At 41.2% G+C, this 23,143-nt stretch overlaps 1 protein-coding gene across 1 annotated transcript in view; it reads right to left on the minus strand.

Moving 5' to 3' along the window:
* Positions 1–22,809, minus strand: part of LOC135509571 (chemokine-like protein TAFA-5) — a 250,525-nt gene extending 227,716 nt beyond the window's left edge. The window contains exon 1 of the mRNA XM_064930336.1: positions 22,698–22,809. Coding sequence (XP_064786408.1) covers positions 22,698–22,809 — 112 coding nt within the window. The remainder of the gene's footprint in view (positions 1–22,697) is intronic.
* Positions 22,810–23,143: the final 334 nt, after the last annotated feature.

Below are 23,143 nucleotides of genomic sequence, written 5' to 3' on the forward strand. Positions count from 1 at the left end.
GTGTGGGCTGGATGGTATGCGTGCCCTCAGTCCTATCCATTAAATATATTTTTTTTTAAATACCATATATAGGACTTGCCATTGACAGTGGATTCAATCCATTGAAATGAATCACGTAAATTCAGTCAATGCTGATATATAGGGTCAGTTATCAGTTATCCATTGACAAATTTGTATTCTTTAAAGAGATGTGTTACTCGACTACCACTGATGGATTTAGTTTAGGTTTCACTACAACTTACCTTACATTCAGGTAACATCTCCATATTCAAGGTCTACTGCATACAAGAAAGTTGAATTAATATAAAATATGGTTGGCATCTGTCCCATTGTAACACATCCGCTCAAATATAATGAGGCTATGTTTTTCTTTGAATGTTTGTGCCTCATTTATTTATTGTATTACATGTGTTAATTCCCTTGGATGTTGGACCAGTGGACTAAACAATTTCCTCTGACGGGTTATGTCCTCTTCTCTCCTCCCCGCCTCATCTGCTCCTTTTGAAACTGCCACAGCAGCAAAAGCAGTTTCCTTTCCCATTGATGTGGCCCTCTAGGAATTATGAGTGGCATTTGTCTGGATTCTTCCAAGCAAATGGTTTTGCCTTTTCATATTGAATGAGTCAATTCATTAATGTCTAAGGATGTGTGAATGTGTTTAACATGCATTCTCCAATGTGAATAAAGCCTTCCCTCTCCATGAGTGATTGTTTGCCTGTGTCAAAAAAAAGTGATTTAAATCCCAATAGCACAGTCAGTTTTTATAGTTCTTTAAGATCAACATTTTTTCTTAGCATAAAAAAAAGGTATACAGGATAAAAGCAACACAAAACACAGGGAGAAGCTCGGGAACACACACTACATACACAATCAAATCCATAGCGGATTGGCATGGTGTGTTCGTTGCATCGGCATTGGCATTATGGGGTTCAATGCGATAGTCGCAGCCTCATCATAGCAGGCCAAGTCTGGAGAGGGTGGAAAAAGCTTCATCAGTAACGTCATCATACTGGAAATCATTGGTACGCCCTCGCACATCGTTCGCCGCTTCATCCCAGTCAGGGTGACACTCATCCTATCCTTTCTCCCTAGACGCAGTGGTAGCAGTGTGGCTGAACTTACTTGAATATGCTGAACATTTTATGAGAGATCTCTTTGTGCAGGGGCAGCTCATTAACACCAATACTCATCAGGTGTGGGGGGTGTGGCTCAGGTCCCTAATTAGCACACTCATTCCCTCATTCACACAAGGAGAGGAGCGCTCAAAAGGGGTTAAGCAATTCAAGGAAAAGGAAGTCACTCCGGGTAAATAAGTAAACCAAAATAGCACATGCTAGGAATAAATACATGTTAAAGCACTTAAAAAATAAATAAATAAAGCACACAAGGGAAAAGGAAATTACTAAATGGAACCATAGGCACACGTTACACCCATGTGTGTGGTGTGTGTGTGTGGAAGGCAACTGTAAACATTGCTCTTTTAACAATATCAATTTAAATGAGCATTTCTGGTTCACTGGACGTGCCACCTGTCCCAGACCTGCTGTTTTTAACTCTCTAGAGACAGCAAGAGCAGTAGAGATACTCCTAATGATCGGCTTTGAAAAGCCAACTGACATTTACTCTGAGGTGCTGACTTGTTGCACCCTCGACAACTACTGTGATCATTATTACTTGACCATGCTGGTCATTTATGAACATTTGAACATCTTGGCCATGTTCTGTTATAATCTCCACCCGGCACAGCCAGAAGAGGACTGGCCACCCCTCATAGCCTGGTTCCTCTCTAGGTTTCTTTCTAGGTTTTGGCCTTTCTAAGGAGTTTTTCCTAGCCACCGTGCTTCTACACCTGCATATTGCTTGCTGTTTGGGGTTTTAGCTGGGTTTCTGCACAGCACTCTGAGATATTAGCGGATGTAAGAAGGGCTATATAAATACATTTGATTTGATTTGTTTACTATTGTGTGGAGCTGAATGCCAGTCTAATTTCCGTTGCTCGGATAATAAAGATTACTCGACTTTACTTGAAGAGGAATGTTGTATTGGGCCTGGTAAATGGTTTTGACACTGTGATGGCTGATCTGTCGCAAAGTTAACAAACCCTTCAAGGAAAGAGGCAGCAAGCTTAAAATACATCCTCCATGGCCTCAGACTTCCCCACACCCTCCCAAAATGTTTAAAGGCCCTTTTAGGCAAGTCAGTTAAGAACAAATCTTATTTACAATGACGGCCTAGGAACAGTGGGTTAACTGCCTTGTTCAGGGGCAGAATGGTCAGGAACATGTTTGCAAATGTGTAAAAATGCTGTGGCTTCCAAAGTATTTTGGGCTTGTAAATATTACAACATACGATTTCAAATACAGTCAGATCAAATAGAGGTAATATCGTACATGTACAGTACAAATGATCTGTTTCACTCGATTTCTTTAAATTCAGCTACAGTATAGACCACCACAAAAACAACATAGTACAATGTTAACAATGTGCTCACATTCTGTACGAACAATGCAGAAATTGTAACCTGGAGGTAATTACGTTAGCGTAATGGCTGGCTGGTGTACATGGTAGGTCTGCAGGTTATAGAGGCTGAGTCATGGAGTAGCCAACCATTCCTTGTGAAACACACAATTACGTCTCATCACGTAACACCATTACAGCAGATTACTTTACTTCAGAAACAAAGTTGAAATGCATTTCAATCAAATGTTGCATGTGACTTTTAAGGCAGTTTATTGTAGTCATGATGACAATGGGGAATATACTGGTCAAAATAAAAGGCTGCTTTTGTTAGCCTGCCGGTCCAATGTACACCACCACCTCCATCCTTTGAGGTTGAACTATTAAAGCAATAAGGCATGAGAACCCAGGATATTATTGTGTAAATAACACCAGACTACGGGCTGTTCTTAGGCCCAAGGCAAAGACAAGGGCCAGGGAAACAGCCCTTGGGAGGGTGATATTCCCAGGTTAGAGGGCCTTATTGCTGTTATAAAATGGTTTCCAACATATAAAAAAATATTATCAACATTATATTGAGTAAATTTGTTGTATTTCATCCTTCACCATGCAAAATATTTTGGGCATAAGCCAGTTGTTAGTACTGAGATTCTGAAGTTGCTCGCCAAATGGGCTGGTTGTTCATTCTATCCATTCTATTTGCAATGGTTGCTTGGCAAATTGGCAAAAGTTATGCAGGCTTGCTACTTCTCCTTTGCTAGCTAGCCAACTAAATCTTACACACAATCACATCTAGCAGCTGAAATGAAAACAAACTTAACTTTAGTTTCTTTTAACTTTGTTTCTACTGCCATTTATTTGGATCTATCCATTATATCGATCCTAATATATTAATTCACTTGGCTCAGAGAAGATGTCAGACTCATCAGGTGCATATGCATGCATGTTATGGTGGAGAAAAAAAAACTGCAACATCAATTCTACAGGTCGGAGAGGCAAACTAAATGCTAGACTAATAGCATGGGGAAATATTGTCCAGACTCTTTTTTCAAGGGGAAGTTTATACGTTTATAAATTGACTGGCTGGGCTATGGGACAGTAAATGAGCATTGATAAATCTAATTGAACTGTTAAGATGCATTGCCCGGAGAATGCAGGATTGTGGTGATAACTTCATATCAACCGATCAGCATCCAGTGTTTGGACGATATATTGGCATGGGTGCCGTTCATTTAAAAATAACACCTCACGGCACAACACCTCTCGCCATGTGACCTACTTGTTGTTTGTATGTACTGACATGTATGTATAACTGATACATGCACATATATTCACACACTACATGTTAATGTTTTTAAATGTACATACAGTGAGGGGAAAAAGTATTTGATCCCCTGCTGATTTTGTATGTTTGCCCACTGACAAAGAAATGATCAGTCTATAATTTTAATGGTAGGTTTATTTGAAAAGTGAGAGATAGAATAACAACAAAAAAACACATGTCAAAAATGTTATAAATTGATTTGCACTTTAATGAGGGAAATAAGTATTTGACCCCCTCTCAATCGGAAAGATATCTGGCTCCCTTTAAGAGTGTGCTCCTTATCTCAGCTTGTTACCTGTATAAAAAGCACCTGTCCACAGAAGCAATCAATCAGATTCCAAACTCTCCACCATGGCCAAGACCAAAAAGCTCTCCAAGGATGTCAGGGACAAGATTGTAGACCTACACAAGGCTGGAATGGGCTACAAGACCATCGCCAAGCAACTTGGTGAGAAGGTGACAACAGTTGGTGCTATTATTCGCAAATGGAAGAAACACAAAATAACTGTCAATCTCCCTCAGCCTGGGGCTCCATGCAAGATCTCACCTCGTGGAATTGCAATGATCATGAGAGCGGTGAGGAATCAGCCCAGGACTACACGGGAGGATCTTGTCAATGATCTCAAGGCAGCTGGGACCATAGTCACCAAGAAAATAATTGGTAACACACTATGCCGTGAAGGACTGAAATCCTGCAGCGTCCGCAATGTCCCCCTGCTCAAGAAAGCACATATACATGCCCGTCTGAAGATTGCCAATGAACATCTGAATGATTCAGAGGACAACTGGGTGAAAGTGTTGTGGTCAGATGAGACCAAAATGGAGCTCTTTGGCACCAACTCAACTCGCCGTGTTTGGAGGAGGAGGAATGCTGCCTATGACCCCAAGAACACCATCCCCAACGTCACACATGGAGGTGGAAACATTATGCTTTGGGGGTGTTTTTCTGCTAAGGTGACGGGACAACTTCACCGCATCAAAGGGACGATGGACGGGGCCATAAAAATGGGTCGTGGATGGGTATTCCAGTATGACAATGACCCAAAACACATGGCCAAGGCAACAAAGGAGTGGCTCAAGAAGAAGCACTTAAGGTCCTGGAGTGGCCTAGCCAGTCTCCAGACCTTAATCCCATAGAAAATCTGTGGAGGGAGCTGAAGGTTCGAGTTGCCAAACGTCAGCCTCGAAACCTTAATGACTTGGAGAAAATCTTCAAAGAGGAGTGGGACAAAATCCCTCCTGAGATGTGTGCAAACCTGGTGGCCAACTACAAGAAACATCTGACCTCTGTGATTGCCAACAAGGGTTTTGCCACCAAGTACTAAGTCATGTTTTGCAGAGGGGTCAAATACTTATTTCCCTTATTAAAATGCAAATCAATTTATAACATTTTTGACATGCGTTTTTCTGGATTTTTTTGTTGTTATTCTGTCTCTCACTGTTCAAATAAACCTACCATTAAAATTATAGACTGATCATTACTTTGTCTGTGGGCAAACGTACAAAATCAGCAGGGGATCAAAAAAAATCCCTCACTGTACACTACTGTTCAAAATTTTGGGGTCACTTAGAAATGCTCTTGTTTTTGAAAGAAACACACATTTTGTATCCAATAAAATTAAAATGAAATTGATCAGAAATACAGTGTAGACATTGTTTAACAACTTCTTCAGGATCGGTGTCCCATCCACGGGATGGTTGAGCTAACGTATGCTAATGCAATTAGCATGAGGTTGTAAGTAAAAAGAAACTTTTCCAGGACAGAGACATATCCGATATTGTCAGAAAGCTTACATTTCTTGTTAATCTAACTGCACTGTCCAATTTACAGTAGAGATTATAGTGAAATAATACCATGCTATTGTTTGAGGAGAGTGCAGTTTTGAAAATGAAAAGTTATTAATAAACAGATTAGGCACATTTAGGCAGTCTTGATAGAGAATTTTGAACAGAAATGCAATGGCTCATTGTATCAGTCTAAAACTTTGCACATACATTGCTGCCATCTAGTGGACAAAACCTAAATTGCATATGGGCTGGAATAATGCATTATTTCCTTCCTCTTGCATTTAAAAAATGGTACACAAAAATATAAAATAACGGTTGTTTTTTTCTTTTATCTTTTACCAGATCTAATGTGTCATATTCCCCTACATTCCTTTCACATTTCCACAAACTGCAATGTGTTTCCTTTCAAATAGTACCAAGAGTATGCATATCCTTGCTTCAAGGCCTGAGCTACAGGCAGTTCGATTTGGGAATGTCATTATAGGCGAAAATTGAAGAAAAGGGGCGGATCCTCTTGTAAATGACTATTGTAGCTGGAAACGGCTGATTTTTTTTATGGAATATCTACAGAGGCCCATTATCAGCAACCATCCCTCCTGTGTTCCAATGGCATGTTGTGTTAGCTAATCCAAGATTATAATTTTAAAAGGCTAATTGATCATTAGAAAACACTTTTGCAATTATGTCAGCACAGCTGAAAACTGCTTTGATTAAAGAAGCAATACAATTGGCCTTCTTTAGACTAGTTGAGTATTTGGAGCACCAGCATTTGTGGGTTCGATTACAGCCTCAAAATGGACAGAAACAAAAGACCTTACTTCTGAAACTCATCAGTCTATTCTTGTTCTGAGAAATGAAGGCTATTCCATGTGAGAAATTGCCAAGAAACTGAAGATCTCGTACAACACTGTGTACTACTCCCTTCACAGAACAGCGCAAAAAGAGGAGTGGGAGGCCCTGGTGCACAACTCAGCAAGAAGACTAGTACATTAGAGTGTCTCCTCTTAAGGATCCGCCCTTTTTTTTCCAAATTTCGCCTAAAATGACATTCCCAAATCTAACTCCCTGTAACTCAGGCCCTGAAGCAAGGATATGCATACAGTGCCTTGCGAAAGTATTCGGCCCCCTTGAACAACAAGTGGGACGCAATCATGAAGTGGAACGACATTTATTGGATATTTCAAACTTTTTTAACAAATCAAAAACTGAAAAATTGGGCGTGCAAAATTATTCAGCCCCCTTAAGTTAATACTTTGTAGCGCCACCTTTTGCTGCGATTACAGCTGTAAGTCTCTTGGGGGATGTCTCTATCAGTTTTGCACATCGAGAGACTGAACATTTTTCCCATTCCTCCTTGCAAAACAGCTCGAGCTCAGTGAGGTTGGATGGAGAGCATTTGTGAACAGCAGTTTTCAGTTCTTTCCACAGATTCTCCATTGGATTCAGGTCTGGACTTTGACTTGGCCATTCTAACACCTGGATATGTTTATTTTTGAACCATTCCATTGTAGATTTTGCTTTATGTTTGGGATCATTGTCTTGTTGGAAGATTGCCGTCCCAGTCTCAGGTCTTTTGCAGACTCCATCAGGTTTTCTTCCAGAATGGTCCTGTATTTGGCTCCATCCATCTTCCCATCAATTTAAACCATCTTCCCTGTCCCTGCTGAAGAAAAGCAGGCCCAAACCATGATGCTGCCACCACCATGTTTGACAGTGGGTATGGTGTGTTCAGGGTGATGAGCTGTGTTGCTTTTACGCCAAACATAACGTTTTGCATTGTTGCCAAAAAGTTACATTTTGGGTTCATCTGACCAGAGCACCTTCTTCCACATGTTTGGTGTGTCTCCCAGGTGGCTTGTGGCAAACTTTAAACAACACTTTTTATGGATATCTTTAAGAAATGGCTTTCCTCTTGCCACTCTTCCATAAAGGCCAGATTTGTGCAATATACGACTGATTGTTGTCCTATGGACAGAGTCTCCCACCTCAGCTGTAGATCTCTGCAGTTCATCCAGAGTGATCATGGGCCTCTTGGCTGCATCTCTGATCAGTCTTCTCCTTGTATGAGCTGAAAGTTTAGAGGGACGGCCAGGTCTTGGTAGATTTGCAGTGGTCTGATACTCCTTCCATTTCAATATTATCGCTTGCACAGTGCTCCTTGGGATGTTTAAAGCTTGGGAAATCTTTTTGTATCCAAATCCGGCTTTAAACTTCTTCACAACAGTATCTCGGACCTGCCTGGTGTGTTCCTTGTTCTTCATGATGCTCTCTGCGCTTTTAACGGACTCTGAGACTATCACAGTGCAGGTGCATTTATACGGAGACTTGATTACACACAGGTGGATTGTATTTATCATCATTAGTCATTTAGGTCAACATTGGATCATTCAGAGATCCTCACTGAACTTCTGGAGAGAGTTTGCTGCACTGAAAGTAAAAGGGCTGAATAATTTTGCACGCCCAATTTTTCCGTTTTTGATTTGTTAAAAAGGTTTGAAATATCCAATAAATGTCGTTCCACTTCATGATTGCGTCCCACTTGTTGTTGATTCTTCACAAAAAAATACAGTTTTATATCTTTATGTTTGAAGCCTGAAATGTGGCAAAAGGTCGCAACGTTTCAGGCGGGCCGAATACTTTCGCAAGGCACTGTATTCTTGGTACATTTTAAAGAAAACACTTTGAAGTTTGTGGAAATATGAAAGGAATGTAGGAGATTAAAACACAATATATCTGGTAAAAGATAATACAAAAAAACATTATTTTGTTCCATTATCTTTGAAATGCAAGAGAAAGGCCATGATGTATTATTCCAATGTGCCTAATTTGTTTTTTAATATCTTTTCATATTCAAATCTGTGCACTCTCCTCAAACAATAGAATGGTATTATTTCACTGTAATAGCTACTCTAAATTGGACAGTGCAGTTAGATTAACAATAATTTAAACTTCCTGTGAAATTGTCTTGCTACTTACAACCTCATGCTAATTGCATTAGCCTACGTTAGCTCAACCATTCCGTGGACGGGACACCGTTCCTGAATTTGTGGAGTGATTTAAAAACTAGTTTTAATGACTCAAACCTAAGTATGTAAATGTCCGACTTCAACTGTATATTATATAACATAACATCAGGCATCATCTCCAGGGAAAGGATGTACTTAAAATCAGTAAGTAGGGTAACCATTTATCTTCCTAATCATGAACAATGTTTCAAACCATTTTGCGAATGTCACGCAGTGAATTGAGTTCAGATGGAATTGACCCCAACCCTACTTGAGCATGCATCATTCTGTCTTGGAAACCTGAAATGATGGCGATCCACACACCCTGGTAGAGCAAACAAACTGTCAGCACTTTGAGAAAGATAAGTATTATGACGTATACATAGGACCAACAACGACTTCTAAAATATAATGGCTTGATGTAAGGTAATTGTAATATCTAGTGATAAAAGGGAACAGTAGTAAATCAAATCTTATCTTTGTTGAGCTGTTATTGCTCTTTTGTTTACCCCAGTCCACAGATGGATGGTGTGCCAGGGAACATCATCAAACACGTCCCTGTGGTGTTCCTCAACGTAATCAGGGTGACACACTGAAAAAGGAAGCAATCTAACAAAAGAAATAAAGAACAAAGCTGGGTGGCGTGCTAATTGAGTGATACATCTGGATGATTTGATTTAGTGCAAGGTTGTCTGAGCATAGACATCCAGGTCTTGGACAATGCAGATGAGTAAGCTATACCTACAAGTGCACAGACCACAATGATGTTCAACCATCCTGAAAATGCTCAATAACACTAACCAAATACCACTCACACCAGAACATTTTGACTCTATATGGAACACAACTGTTTTTCACATTCCATTTACCTCAGTATATTTAATATTCTTTCAGTGACATCTATGACTGATTGGAGGTGCAGTCAGCTAAAATACTTGGTTTTAATCCCACATTGGGCAGATATCGTTAGGGCGGCAGGTAGCCTAGTGTTTAGAGTGTTGAGTCAAATATCTGAGTTGACAATGTGAAAAATCTGTCCATGTACCCTTGAGCAAGGCACTTAACACTAATTTGCTCCAGGGGCACCATACCACTATGGCTGATCCTGTAAAACAACACGTTTCACTGCATCCATCTGGTGTATGTGACAATAATTTACACTGAGTGTTCAAAACATTAGCAGTGCCTTCCTAGTATTGAGTTGCACCCCCTTTTGACCTCAGACCAGCCTCAAATCATCAGGTGATAGACCCTACAGGGTGTGAAAACATTCCACAGGGATACTGGGCCATGTTGATGCCAATGCTTCCCAGCGTTCTGTCAAGTTGGCTAAATGTCCTTTGGTCCACCACCCATTCTTTACACACACAGGAAACTGTTGAGTGTGAAAAACCCAGCAGCATTGCAGTCCTTGACACACTCAAACAGCTGTGCCATGTCCATGTCTCAATTGTCTCAAGCCTTAAAAATCCATCTTTAACCTGTCTCCTCCCCGCAATCTACACTGATTGAAGTGGATTTAACAAGTGACTAAGGTATCGGTCACGATTGTTACAATGAGTGGACCAAGATGCAGCGTGGTATGGTTCCATCCTCTTTATTTTGAAGTGAAACTCAAAGAAAACCATAAATGCAAACTGAAATGTGCCGCTGCTATAGTGCTAACAGGCAACTATACATAGTCAAGATAACACGAAGCACAAAGGGGAAATGGCTGCATAAATATGATCACCAATCAGAGACAACGATAAACAGCTGCCTCTGATTGGGAACCATACCAGGCCAACATAGAAATATAATCACCTAGATGTCCCACCCTAGTCACACCCTGACCTAACCAACATAGAGAATAAAAAGCTCTCTATGGTCTGGGCATTGTAATATTTGTGTTGTGGAGAAATGACCAGGCAAGAGACGGGAGTACAGTTAGTTTTCGTTTAGTCAAAACCCCTCGTGCTCTACAGTTCCCGGCACCCCAGTGCGCATGTGCATTTCCTATTAGGTGTAGTAACGTAACACTGCCGTAATGCATTACTGCTTAGTAACAGCACAGTAACTAATATAAACAGATGTAGATCCCAGATACTACACTCCTCCCCCATAGTGTTTAACTCCCAGAGAACAAGGTAAATATGTTACGTAACTACTAATGCAATATCTGAACACTGCATTCTTCAACATTTTTCAACTACTGGGTTGAAGCAGACTTTTCAGAGCCCAGCACAAATCCAGGGGATTATTCTGCCCCGAAGATGGAGTTTGTGTCCTAATAACTAACCCAGGTAATGTCCTTTGTCTTTCCTTTTATCTAGGACATATTAAAGTGTTTGTTTTACTGTCTGTTACCTCCTTAACCAGCTCAACTCACAGGTCAAGCTGTTGAGGTGCCCTTCGCTGTCGAATAGGTATCTCCGCTCCTCCTGGGCTTCCTGTGGTGGGCCAGGTTCGGGTGGAAGGTCAGGCTCTGTCTCTCCTGTATGTCCACCGTCAGGAGAATAGTCCTGGGGGTCGTTATTGTTATTGTTGTCTCGGCATGTCTCTGCTGGGGCATTGGACCGTAGCAGATGATCCACATGAACGTTGACCTGGCGATGACCAATTTGGACTTGGAGTTCCACAGGCGCTTAGGGTGTCTGAAATCACGTACCATCACCCTCTCTTCCTCTTTGAATTCTCTGACATTCTTTGAGTGTTTGTCATGAGCTTTCTTCTCAATTTGAGCATAATTTCTCACTTGGTGACAGAGTCCGTGATGCAAATGCAATAGGGTGTTCTTCACCTGACGGTAGAACATGTGAGATGACGGCTCCTACTCCGTATGGAGATGCATCACACGCGAGTCTCAGCTTCATCCCTGTGTTATAGTGGGCAAGCCACTTGCTCTTTAGCAGACGCTGTTTGCAAGTCTTGAATGCTTCTTTGCATTGTGGGGACCAATTCCACCTTGTATCGGCCTGCAGCAGTTGGTGAAGTGGATGCAACAATGTGGACAAGTTTGCCACAAACTTTCCGTAATAGTTCAGGAGCCCCAAAAATGACCTCAACTCTGAGATATGTGGGTGCTGGTGCGTTTACGATAGCTTCCACCTTGCTGTTGGTTGGGTGCAGGTCTTGTGCATCAATCTTGTATCCGAGATACTCCACTGAGTCCTGGAGGAACTCACACTTGCTGCGTTTTATTCTCACTCTGTATTTCTCCAGTCTTGACATCACTTTGTCCAGCACTACAAGGTGCTCTCCAATGGTTGGTGCTGACACGAGGATGTCGTCCATGAAGCACACAACATGGTCTATACCGTCCAAGATCTGATCCATTGTTTGTTGGAATATCGCTGGAGCTGTCGAGATTCCATAGGCCAAGCGATTGAATCTGAATAGCCCCTTGTGTGTATTGATGGTCAGATACTGTTCTGACTCCGGATCCAGCTTCAGTTGCTGATAAGCGAATGCCAGGTTCAGCTTACTGAAAACCTTCCCACCAGCTAGAGTGGCAAACAGATCTTCAGCGTTTGGTAGTGGTAGTAGTACTCTGGTAGTATGCAGCGATTTACTGTGACCTTGTAGTCACCGCACATTCTGACGGTCTTGTCTTTCTTTGGGACTACAACAATCGGAGTGGCCCAGTTGCTCCTCGCTACTTTTGTGATTATGTTATTCTTCTGTAGGCGGTCCAGTTCCTTCTCTACTGCTTCCTTAAGAGCATAGGGAACCGGACGTGGTTTGTGAAAGATATGCTTGGTTCCTTCTTGCACTCTGACTTTTGCTGTGAAGTCTTGTATTTCACCGTAGCCATCTTTGAAAAGTTCTTTGTGCGTCTCCAGCACGTTAGTGAGTGTAGCACTGACTCACTGGTTTGTCATTTCTGAGACTGAAGATTTCTCCCCAGTTCAACTTGATCTTTTGTAGCCAGTTTCTGCCTAGCAAGGCTGATTTTTCTCCTTTAACAATGACAAGAGGTCACGTTCACTCCTTCCCCTCATACCGGACTGGTACCTGGATCTGCCCTGACACAGGAATAGTGTCACCAGTGTATGAAGAAAGGCGGATGGACGCGGGCTGAAGAGGGCACTCTTTAATTTTTTCTTTGTAGAGTCTCTCTGGAACCAGAGATACAGACGCTCCGGTGTCCAGCTGCATTTTTACTGGTTTCGCCGCTAACTCCATGTTGAGATAGATTCCATCTTTTAGTTGTTGAGCTGTGTACACTGTGAACAGTTCCACTACTGTTTCAGTTGTACATTCCTCTTCTTGTGCTGCGTCTGACACTTTGTGCGCTCTTGCTGTGCGTTGAGGCTTTAATGTCCAACCTTTCCACAATTGTGGCACTTTTCATTTTGGAATCGACATTCACTGTGATGATGATTATCTCCCCCACATCTGAAGCAACTTGGCTTAAACCTTTGAGAGGTGAGCTGTTTTGTTCTTGTGTAACTTTGAGGATTGGACTGAAAAAAGTGTGACTTTTGTGAGCTTTTTTCACCACGTGCATCACTGACCTTGTGAACACCTTTCTGATGTTCTGCATGTCCCGATAGCTCAATAGTATCCCTGTGGGCAAGCGCGAGTCCAAGTGCTATATCACATGCTTTCTTAAAGGTCAGGTCCTTCTCTGACAGGAGCCTTCTGTGATATGGTTCACCTGTGAGACCACATACAAACTTGTCTCGGAGAGCATCATCAACAAATCGTGCAAACTTGCATGTACTTGCCAGCCTTTTCAAAGCAAGGATGGAGTCAGCCACGGTTTCCCCTTGACTCTGGTGACGTTGTTAAAATCTGAAACGTTCTGCAATGAGAATTGGCTTAGGCTTGAAATACCTTGAAGAGTTTCAGTCAGTTCTGCATAGTTCAACTCCACTGCTTTCATTGGTTCAATGAGACCCTTCAGCAATCCATACTCATTTGGACCCAAAACACTGAGAAATATTTCTGCTTTCTTTCCATATTTGATTTCATTTGCAGCCAGTCAACGCTCAAAACACTCCAAATAGGATTCAAAATCCTATTTTGTAGCCTCAAACTCTGGTACTCGAACAATGGTTGCCATTTTCACAGTTAATTGTTCAGTTTCCTTATTCCTTGTATTCCTTAATTTTCATCTAATTCTTCACTTCAGAAGTTTCTGCAATTACTTCATTCACTGCACTCATTTGTAATAATGTACACACCGTGTTACATTCCTTCTTCCTTTTTCTTCTTGCCAATATTTCTCCACTGAGATCGCCTAATTTCAATGGGTTCAATGACAGTTTTTTTTTAATTTAACCACCAGAGGGCAGTGTCGCTATTCTGGACTCCAATAGTCTTGCTACTTGGCAGCGCCTGAATACTGTACTAGCAGTGCTAGCAGTGCTTAGCCTTCTCTACTGGCGAAAGAAAATAAAAAATAACTGACGAATTACATAATTATTTTGAGTTTCATTACTCACGCAACATTCTTCCCTTCAAGCAATGTCCGTTTATGTAGTTTAATCACCTCGTCGCCACTGTAATATTTGTGTTGTGGAGAAATGACCAGGCAGGAGACGGGAGTACAGTTAGTTTTCGTTTAGTCAAAACCCCTCGTGCTCTACAGTTCCCGACACCCCAGTGTGCATGTGCATTTCCTATTAGGTGTAGTAACGTAACACTGCCGTTAAGCATTACTGCTTAGTAACAGCACAGTAACTAATATAAACAGATGTAGATCTCAGATACTACAGGCATGATAGTATCATAGTTTTCACCTGGTCAGTCATTGTCATGGAAAGAGCAGGCTAATGTTTTGTACACTCAGTGCACCTCTCAATGGAGAGAACAGTTTATTCCAAAAATGGCATATTTGGCCATAAAGTGTTCCAAGCTGATAAAACATTAATTGAATAACTCTGCTGCATCCTCGTCTTGCCCAAAGGAACATTATGTTCATGCCTCTGAGGTAAAAGTCGGGGTTAAGGATTTACATCAATGCCCCTTTACACTGCCTCTGTCTAAAACAGGCCAGAGAATAAGGAAGGAGAAAGTAAATATGGGCCATATCTGAAGGTGATTTTCCAGCCTATTGCCAGGTGTGAAATAGAAAATCCAACACCACCTGACAATGGTGATTCTATACATCCGGGAATCATTTCCTCAAGGGGCTCATGGTCATTGTATGTTGAGAGCTTTTTTCACTGTGGAATCTCTTTTTCTGATTTCAGAAAACCAATTACATTGCAGCAACAGAAGCAAATGATTGTGAACTGAGGAATGGTACAGTCTGACAAATGACTGGACACTGCTCCCTGTGAGCACTTGATTGAAGACACATTTCGCCCTAAGAATGGAAGCCAGCCATTTAGAGTATTGCAACTAATTCAGTGTCAAGGCATTTGGTCTTATCCTGAAAAATGACAAAGGACAAAAATTAAGACAATGTCATAAAATACCCTTAAGCCCTAATTATTGTGTCAATGAATGTCTTTCCATTCATTGTGGGTCCCAGTGTAGTAATTAATCCCGGATAAACTTTAGATTTATGACAGAACTGTCTAATACTTCTTCATCAACTTCCAGATCTAAAACAAATGCAGGTCCCTCATTGCCGCTAACATGAACGAAGAGAACACAATGGAATGATAAGATTGCCTGACGGGTATCAACCAGGGGAGGGAGCCAGCACACAAGGCCACAATGCCAAGCTTGTCAATGTTTAAAATCTCATATTCTTAATCCATGGCCATTGTCACATCTAAGGATGTTGCAGTGACCTTATTGCCACCATACCGGCAGTCATGAGTCATGACCGCAGTAAAATTCCACATAACCGTTGAGAGAATGTCCTCTTATGCATTCTGGACATGCACTGGTAGTACCCAACTCACTAACAACCATCAGGTAGTCAGTGGCCTGGTATTCTATTGTCCGTCTAACTAACCACTCTGACATAAATGCAGTCCAAAATCACATCAAATACCTGTCATCAAAACAGTATCTTGCTTTTAAAAAACTCACCTCACTGTGAATGATCAATTTGAAAAAAAATAAGTTCAACAACAGGTTGAAACTGAGTGGAAAACATAGGCTTTGAAACAACATGCACAATGACTAACATGCTGACCACACCGCCCGCATTGTGTGCGCGAGCGTTGCAAAATAAATTGACATGTTATTCAATCATTGCACCCACACTGCTCACGCGTATCTGCGTAGCCAGGCTTTAAAATAGAACTTGATTCTATTTGTGGAGCTTGATGAGCTGCAAGTCCTCCCCCATCCCCTCATTGTTTTTTTTAAGCACAAACCCACATGGGTGATTGAAAGATTAACTGAGGGCCACACTTCAGTCCAGTTGGTGATGGTAATGCACCTTAAAGTTGGTTGCCAACCGCCACATAAAGTCCAAAGAAGAAGAAGCCTGACGGAGGAGAGAGTACTAGAAACAAACTCGGTTGACCTTTTTATCTTCGGCTTAGTTGTTGGAGTAGAAGACCTTGTGCCTCTCAGGTAAAATAACAACCCAATGTTTATCTCCCAGAACAAATTAGCTTGCAACAGCAAGCTAGCTAGCTAAATTGCCATAAATGTTTAATGCTTTTCGACCTGTCTCCAAATTAAAATAGTTGGTTCAGAGTTTGTTTTATATTTCAACCTGCGTGTCGTGATCGCGTCTGGTGTGGGTGGACAAAATCAACATGTGCACGAACATTGTGTGGTTCAGCATGTAACACAACAAAATGGACAGCGCTTTCTAAAGTAATGATTAATTCGAAACACCCACACACATAATGGTTATACATACTGTAAGCCATTATCCAAGCCCAGAAAAAAAAACGGAATTCAAATAATGATTTTGGTGTTATACATATTACACTCAGCAGAAAAGCAGAAAGAAAACTGATTTAAACGGTCTTTGGTATATAATTGGTCAAGCCTCTTCTCCAAAATTAAACAAATTCTAGTAATTATTCGCCGTTGAGTGTGGACTGTATTATTAGGCATATTGGATGGACTGGTTACATTAAGCTGGTCTCCAAAAATGTATATCCATGAGTCTGCGAGAGAATGTCATCACTTGATGAGAGAACAGTGTGTGCAGCATGAGGCAAGGAACAGTGCAAGCTTTTTTTGCGACTTTCTCAAATCATCAATAGCCTATAGTCTCATCATACAGCCCATATTTGCCAAGGAATAGAGTACATGATCAGTGAATATATTCAATGTACAGGCTACAATGCGGGGATCTCATGTGTGGTAATAACTACAGTAAATGTATATAGGACTTGCATCCTTGGCACAATAGTTATTATATTCTACTCAATCCATAGGCTTTATTAATGCCATTCAGATTTGAAATTGATACAACAACTATGATAGCTGAGGTTCATAGATTGGTATGAATATTAGTTCAGAACCTAACGTTTTAGGGTCCATACACAGATCGGCTACATATTGTAGCTAGCTAGACATCCATAGGCATACAGTTATTTTTATCCTCCACTACATAGCTATGTTACTTCAGCTGCATTGCACGACACGTTTACACAATTGTACATTCAATTTGCAGTAACTGCTTTAGCTAGCTAGATTCTTTACATCCACTGTTTCCCAAGATGACAGCCTGGTTTGCTGGTTCTCAAGAGTCCCTAAAACATTAAAGAACACAAATTACAATGTCATACTGTACCCATGTCATAACACCAGCTAGCTAGCTGGTTAATGTTAGCTTGTCAGTTAACTTGCTAAATAGCGATTTTTGTAACTTAACTTTATGACAAAAAAATATGCACAATCGTTTGTCTCTACATTAACTAACATATTCCTCTCAATTGTACATTTTCAGCTTGACTCGTTATGAGTTTAAACTACTTACATTTGATTCCCCCGTAATGTTTTGTCAGCCATCTTTGCTGAAGAAAGTCACCAGGGACGGGTGGCTCGTGTCAAATTCGTCATTGGAACCACTCGATATGATTGGTCATATAAAAACCTTGGGACCCAAATGCATAATGAGTGTGCTAACTCCCCCTTGTGGTGGTCTGGAGCAATGAAGCCATGACGCTGGGTACCTCTAAGTCCCGCGGTGTAAGCTAGCAACTTTTAAAGGAGGAACCACTGTATATGCTTTGATTTCTAAGGCATTCTAAAATGTACATCATTCACACCTAAAGTTGCCAAATACACTACAATACCAAGAGTATGTGCCCTTCAAATGTCTCATTCCAAAATCATGGGTATTAATATGGAGTTTGTCCTCCTCTTCGCTGCTATAACAGCACTCCATTCTTCTGCGGGGACATGCTACCATTCAGCCACAAGAGCATTAGTGAGGTCGGGCCCTGATGTTGTGCGATTAGCAGCTGCCATACAAGGCGGTGATGCAACCAGTCAGGATGCTCACGATGGTGCAGCTGTAGAACTTTTGGAGGACCTGAGGACCTATGCCAAATTCTATGCTGTAGCATTAAGATTTCCCTTCACTGGAACTAAGGGCCCTAGCCTGAACCATAAAAACAGCCCAGGAGTGAGTGTTGTAGCTGAGGACAGACTATTTTTATGCGCTACATTTCAACACTCGGCGGTCCTGTTCTGTGAGCTTGTGTGACCTACCATTTCTGTGTGGACATCACTTTATGCATGGGGGCATTGTCATGCTGAAACAGGAAAGGGCCTTCCCCAAAATGTTTCCACAAAAGTTGGAAGCACAGAATCATCTAGTATGTCATTGTAAATAAAATAGTTGTGGTGTTGCGATGGTGCCACGTAGAAAGTCACTGAGCTCTTCAGTAAGTAAGCCATTCTACTGCCAATGTTTGTCTATGGAGAATGCAAGGCTATGCACTCGATTTTATACACCTGTCAGTAACGAGTGTGGCTGAAATAGCCTGAGTCACTTAAATCAATATAACCCTTCTCTCTAACAAGCTGACAGTCCTCCCATTGCTTTTCAGAGCAACTATAATGCATTTTAAGGGATAGAGGTGGATTGTGTGTGTGTGTGTGTGTGTGTGTGTGTGTGTGTGTGTGTGTGTGTGTGTGTGTGTGTGTGTGTGTGTGTGTGTGTGTGTGTGTGTGTGTGTGTGTGTGTGTGTGTGTGGTTTTGCTCCATATTGACAGGTCTCATGGATAAGATGTGTTTTCAGTGCCATTTTGAGAGCAGTGGCTAAAATAATCCCAAACAGAGCAGAGGTGGTTTTGCTTTCAGACAGCTGTGAAAATGGTTTGCTGCTGTATCCTAGCATCAAAGACATCCAAGTGGAACCTAACAGCCCTTTTCACTCACCCAATTTACTGCGGCTGACACCAGGGCATAAGGTACAGTGTTAGCAGGCTGGCGGGCTAAAGTCTGACCATGTGGGTAGCTTCCAACCATACTCTTGATATTCTTCTATAAAATGACATAAGCTCAAACTCACTGTCACCCACTAACATAATTTCCTCAGACACTTGTTAAAGGTGTCTTTAATGACATACACTATGCACTGTAGATCAAGGCTTTGTTTATATCAGCCTAAAGCCATTGATCTTCATAGGTAAACTCTTAGAATTTTTTTTTTACCATGAACCATTTTCATCTGAAGGACCCTTTTTGGAAGACAAGGGTTATTTGTATGGCAAAGAGATCTACCTAGAACATTTAACATCTGTGAGAGTTCAGTGACCAGCTGGAGGAAGACAACACGACAGCACCCTCCTCAGGAAATAGGTACTCAGTGTAAAGCCAATTGGTACACACCTGGGCCCACTAATTGATTTGTGTCTAACTCTATATAGGTGTGCCAGGAGAGGAGCTGTGAGAGAATTGGGAATAGAGACGGGGACCTGGGAGGATGTCGGATTTTTAGAGAGAAAGCTTCGTTTACTGGGTCACCTGGGCTCTCTGTTAACAAAGGCAGGCTTTAGGTAGATAAGTGTTCCTCCAGTTACTGTTATGTGTAGACGATAGTCTACAGACAGGAGTAGTCATGTGTTGTTTTACTTTCCATTTTTTTTGGTCAAAGGCTTAGTTTAAGTTTATTTGTTTTGGTACGCTGGTGTTTCAGCGTTGAATGTTACCGTGTACTGGAGTTATTTTATTGGGCAAAAGAAAAACTGTTTAGTAAACATTTACAAGAAAAGGAATCAGTCCCACTGGCTCTGGTCTGTTCATTTGTTTTGCCTCCGTCTGTGTTAGGGTGTTTCGGACGAGCTGACCCATTCACCCATCCTAAGAACAGTTTTTGGATAAAAGGGTTCTTTGATGATTCTTTGGAAAGCAATATATATTATTTGAAGGCAAGAAGGGTTCGACATAACTCTTCTGAATCTGAATAAGCTTTTTTTTCTTGTAACTTTTTTTTCATTATTTTAAATAGCATTAGTGTTTACCTCAGTGTTTCAACTTTAACATCAGGCATTTGAGTAATGTGATAAGTTCAACATGTACAGTAGGTGTAAGAATGATTTAAACTCTAGCTGTGTGTGAATATTTGTGCATGTATCTGGTATTCCCTATACAGTACTGACATAGTTGATATCTTTGCCATGATTTCTGTCTTCAAAATACTATTTTTTGTGATTTTATTGAGCAGAGGAGCAGGAAGGGAATATGTGTGAACCAGCAATGTATTGTATGATACACATCAAACTGGCTAGTTGTATCTGGGGTTGATTTCAGTGTAGCATTTCTAGTGTTGATTAAATTAACCTAACACTCAGTGCTGTGAATAACCAGAATTGAGTATGATTGTGTTATTTATTTTTTACTCTGTGTGGAGAAATACTCAACCATGCATACTTATATTTCTCACAATAAACTATTACAGGTTGATTTTCAGAATGATTTGTTTCAATATCTGTGTTTTTGCATGTACATTGATTGGTTGTATGCTACACACAGATAAATAACATACATTTTTCTAAACATATCCAATCTGTTAGTTGTACTTATTGCACCCATTCCTGAGATGGTTGTTCCGGTTTAGATGATTTAGGTCGACTCATTGATTAATATTTCCTATCCTGGCAGTTATTTTAAATGCGGGGTTGTGTGGATTATGCTAGTTATTACAGATCACTTTGCAAGCCAGCATAATGTGACTAGTAGACCTCATATGCCTGTATTCTAGGGGTTTTCTAACACCACTGTGTGTATATACAGTGGCTTGCTTGCAAAAGTTTTCATCCACCTTGGCCTATTTTGTTGCCTTACAACCTGGAATAAAAATGTATTTCTTGGGGGTTTGTATCATTTGTATCCTCCTCCCCCCCCTCCAGCTCCTTCAAGTTGGATGGGTTCCGCTGGTGTACAGCAATCTTTAAGTCATACCACAGATTCTCAATTGGATTGAGGTCTGGGCTTTGACTAGGCCAAGACATTTAACCTTTCTAGCGCAGGCGTTCTGCTAGCGGAACCCCTCGACAACATTCCGCTGAAAATAATTCAAAAATATTTTTTAGAAATATGTAACTTTCACACATTACCAAGTCCAATACAGAAAATGAAAGATAAACATCTAGTTAATCTACCCATCGTGTCCGATTTCAAAAATGCTTTACAGCGAAAGGTCCTCTGTGTCCACATAATTAAGGATCTGTCATGGTCCAAACACACCAACACAGTCATGAAGAGGGCATGACAATGCCTCTTTCCACTCAGAAGGCTGAAAAGATTTGGCATGGGCCCTCAGATCCTCAAAATGCTCTACAGCTGCACCACTGAGAGCATCTTGACGGCTGCATCACCACTTGGTATGGCAACTGCTTGGTATCCAACAGCAAAGAACCAACAGGACCCTGAACAGCTTCTACGTTTAGCCATAAGACTGTGAAAAATTTACTTTTTTTTACTCATCCCATACATTGCTGCTACTATTTACAACGTATCACTTTATCACATAACGAATATCGTTTGATTTGAACAAAGCTCTAGCCCCAGGATAAACAATGGATGAAATACCAATCAAGATCCAGCTGTACCATACTGAATACAAAATCTGGTGATGAAACAAATGCATTGGTACCCAGAGATAAAAGCCATGCCTGGTGCCACCACTCTGTCAAATAGACTTTTGTTCTCTTTGTTTGTGTGAAATGATGCAGCAAGACCTCTGCTGCAGGTCCCAGTGGACAAAGCAGAAGTGCACGAGGAGGTGCGCAACCAACAGCATTCATTGAGACAGACAGACTGCAAAGGAGAGCGAAGAGAGAGTGTGAGAGCGAGAGAGAGAGAGAGAGAGAGAGAGAGAGAGAGAGAGAGAGAGCAAGAGAGAGCTTACAGTTGTCAGAGGTTGAATGAGACCCACATTCTAGAAGTCTCTCTGTCTTAGGTCATACCATTCTCCATTTGTTTCAGTTTGCCTGCCATACTTAATGTTTGCACAATAAAAACCTGTGACATTTCAAAACCCCTCTGTATTTATGGACTATACACATTGATAACCTATTGCAAGTTTGGGCTGGCTATACCCTAACAGTGCAGACTATGATTTATAACTCTTCTTTTTTTAAGGAACAATGTGTGACAACGAATTGTATTGAGAGTGACTGCTGTTCCTAAACTGCACGCTCAGCTGAACAGCAGCAATCATCAGGTGGAATCGTGAGCTGGTGCTGACAAGGTAAGTCAGATTTAGGACTTGGGAGGAATTTCCCACTGGGCCATCTTTCAGCACTAGAGCTGCGGACAGGGAACGATGAAACGTTCAGATTCAGGGAGACATACAGAATGCAAAACCCAGCATCAGCACAGCGTTATTCTCATCACCAAATGTCACAGATTTACATTTTTATCTGGTTTAGAAAGTAAAGAGAGAACCTGTATAACACTCTTCATACAGCAAATTTATAGTAGGTTATAACGTTTTTATTTGCACTAATAAGACCATGTCACTAGATTCAGAACTAGATTCAAAGTAATGGGTGTGTGTGTGTGTGTGTGTGTGTGTGTGTGTGTGTGTGTGTGTGTGTGTGTGTGTGTGTGTGTGTGTGTGTGTGTGTGTGTGTGTGTGTGTGTGTGTGTGTGTGTGTGTGTGTGTGTGTTCATATCCACACAATCTGCATAAATTCTACCCAAGACCGTAATCAGCCAATCAAAAACAGTTCTGAACATAAATCCAATAAAAACAAAACACATGGTAACAGCCTACTGAAACTGGTTATAGCCTACTGAAACCGACCATTCTTACCGCAGTAAATTATCAGCAGGCTGGTCAGTAGCACCACAGCCCAGAAAGTTGAAGACATTCTTGGCCAGGCAGTGACATTCCTCCACCGACCCAGTTTACAAGACGAAGCCATTGAGTTCTAGTTCCCCAGAGTGAAAATAAATTGAACAATTCACCAGCCAGGTCACCCTCGGAGGCAACGGCTCTCGCCACGAGTAATCCGCCAAAAATCTCCAGAGCGCACTAGTCCCAGATATACCCCGGTGTCCGAGTAAACGTAATGCACTGTGAACCGGAATGCTGTTTAGTTCGTGATGAGTATCCGTTACGATGGTAAATGTTCTTTAGATAGCATATTTTCTAACCACAAATTTGACATAAATGATTCCAAGCTGAGTCTTCTTATACGTATCCTTCTCTGTGAATGGATACAATGTATTCAAAACAGGTCGTTGACATTTCCCCCA

Source organism: Oncorhynchus masou, chromosome 22 (assembly GCF_036934945.1).
Source record: "Oncorhynchus masou masou isolate Uvic2021 chromosome 22, UVic_Omas_1.1, whole genome shotgun sequence".
Classification (NCBI taxonomy): Eukaryota; Metazoa; Chordata; class Actinopteri; order Salmoniformes; family Salmonidae; genus Oncorhynchus; species Oncorhynchus masou.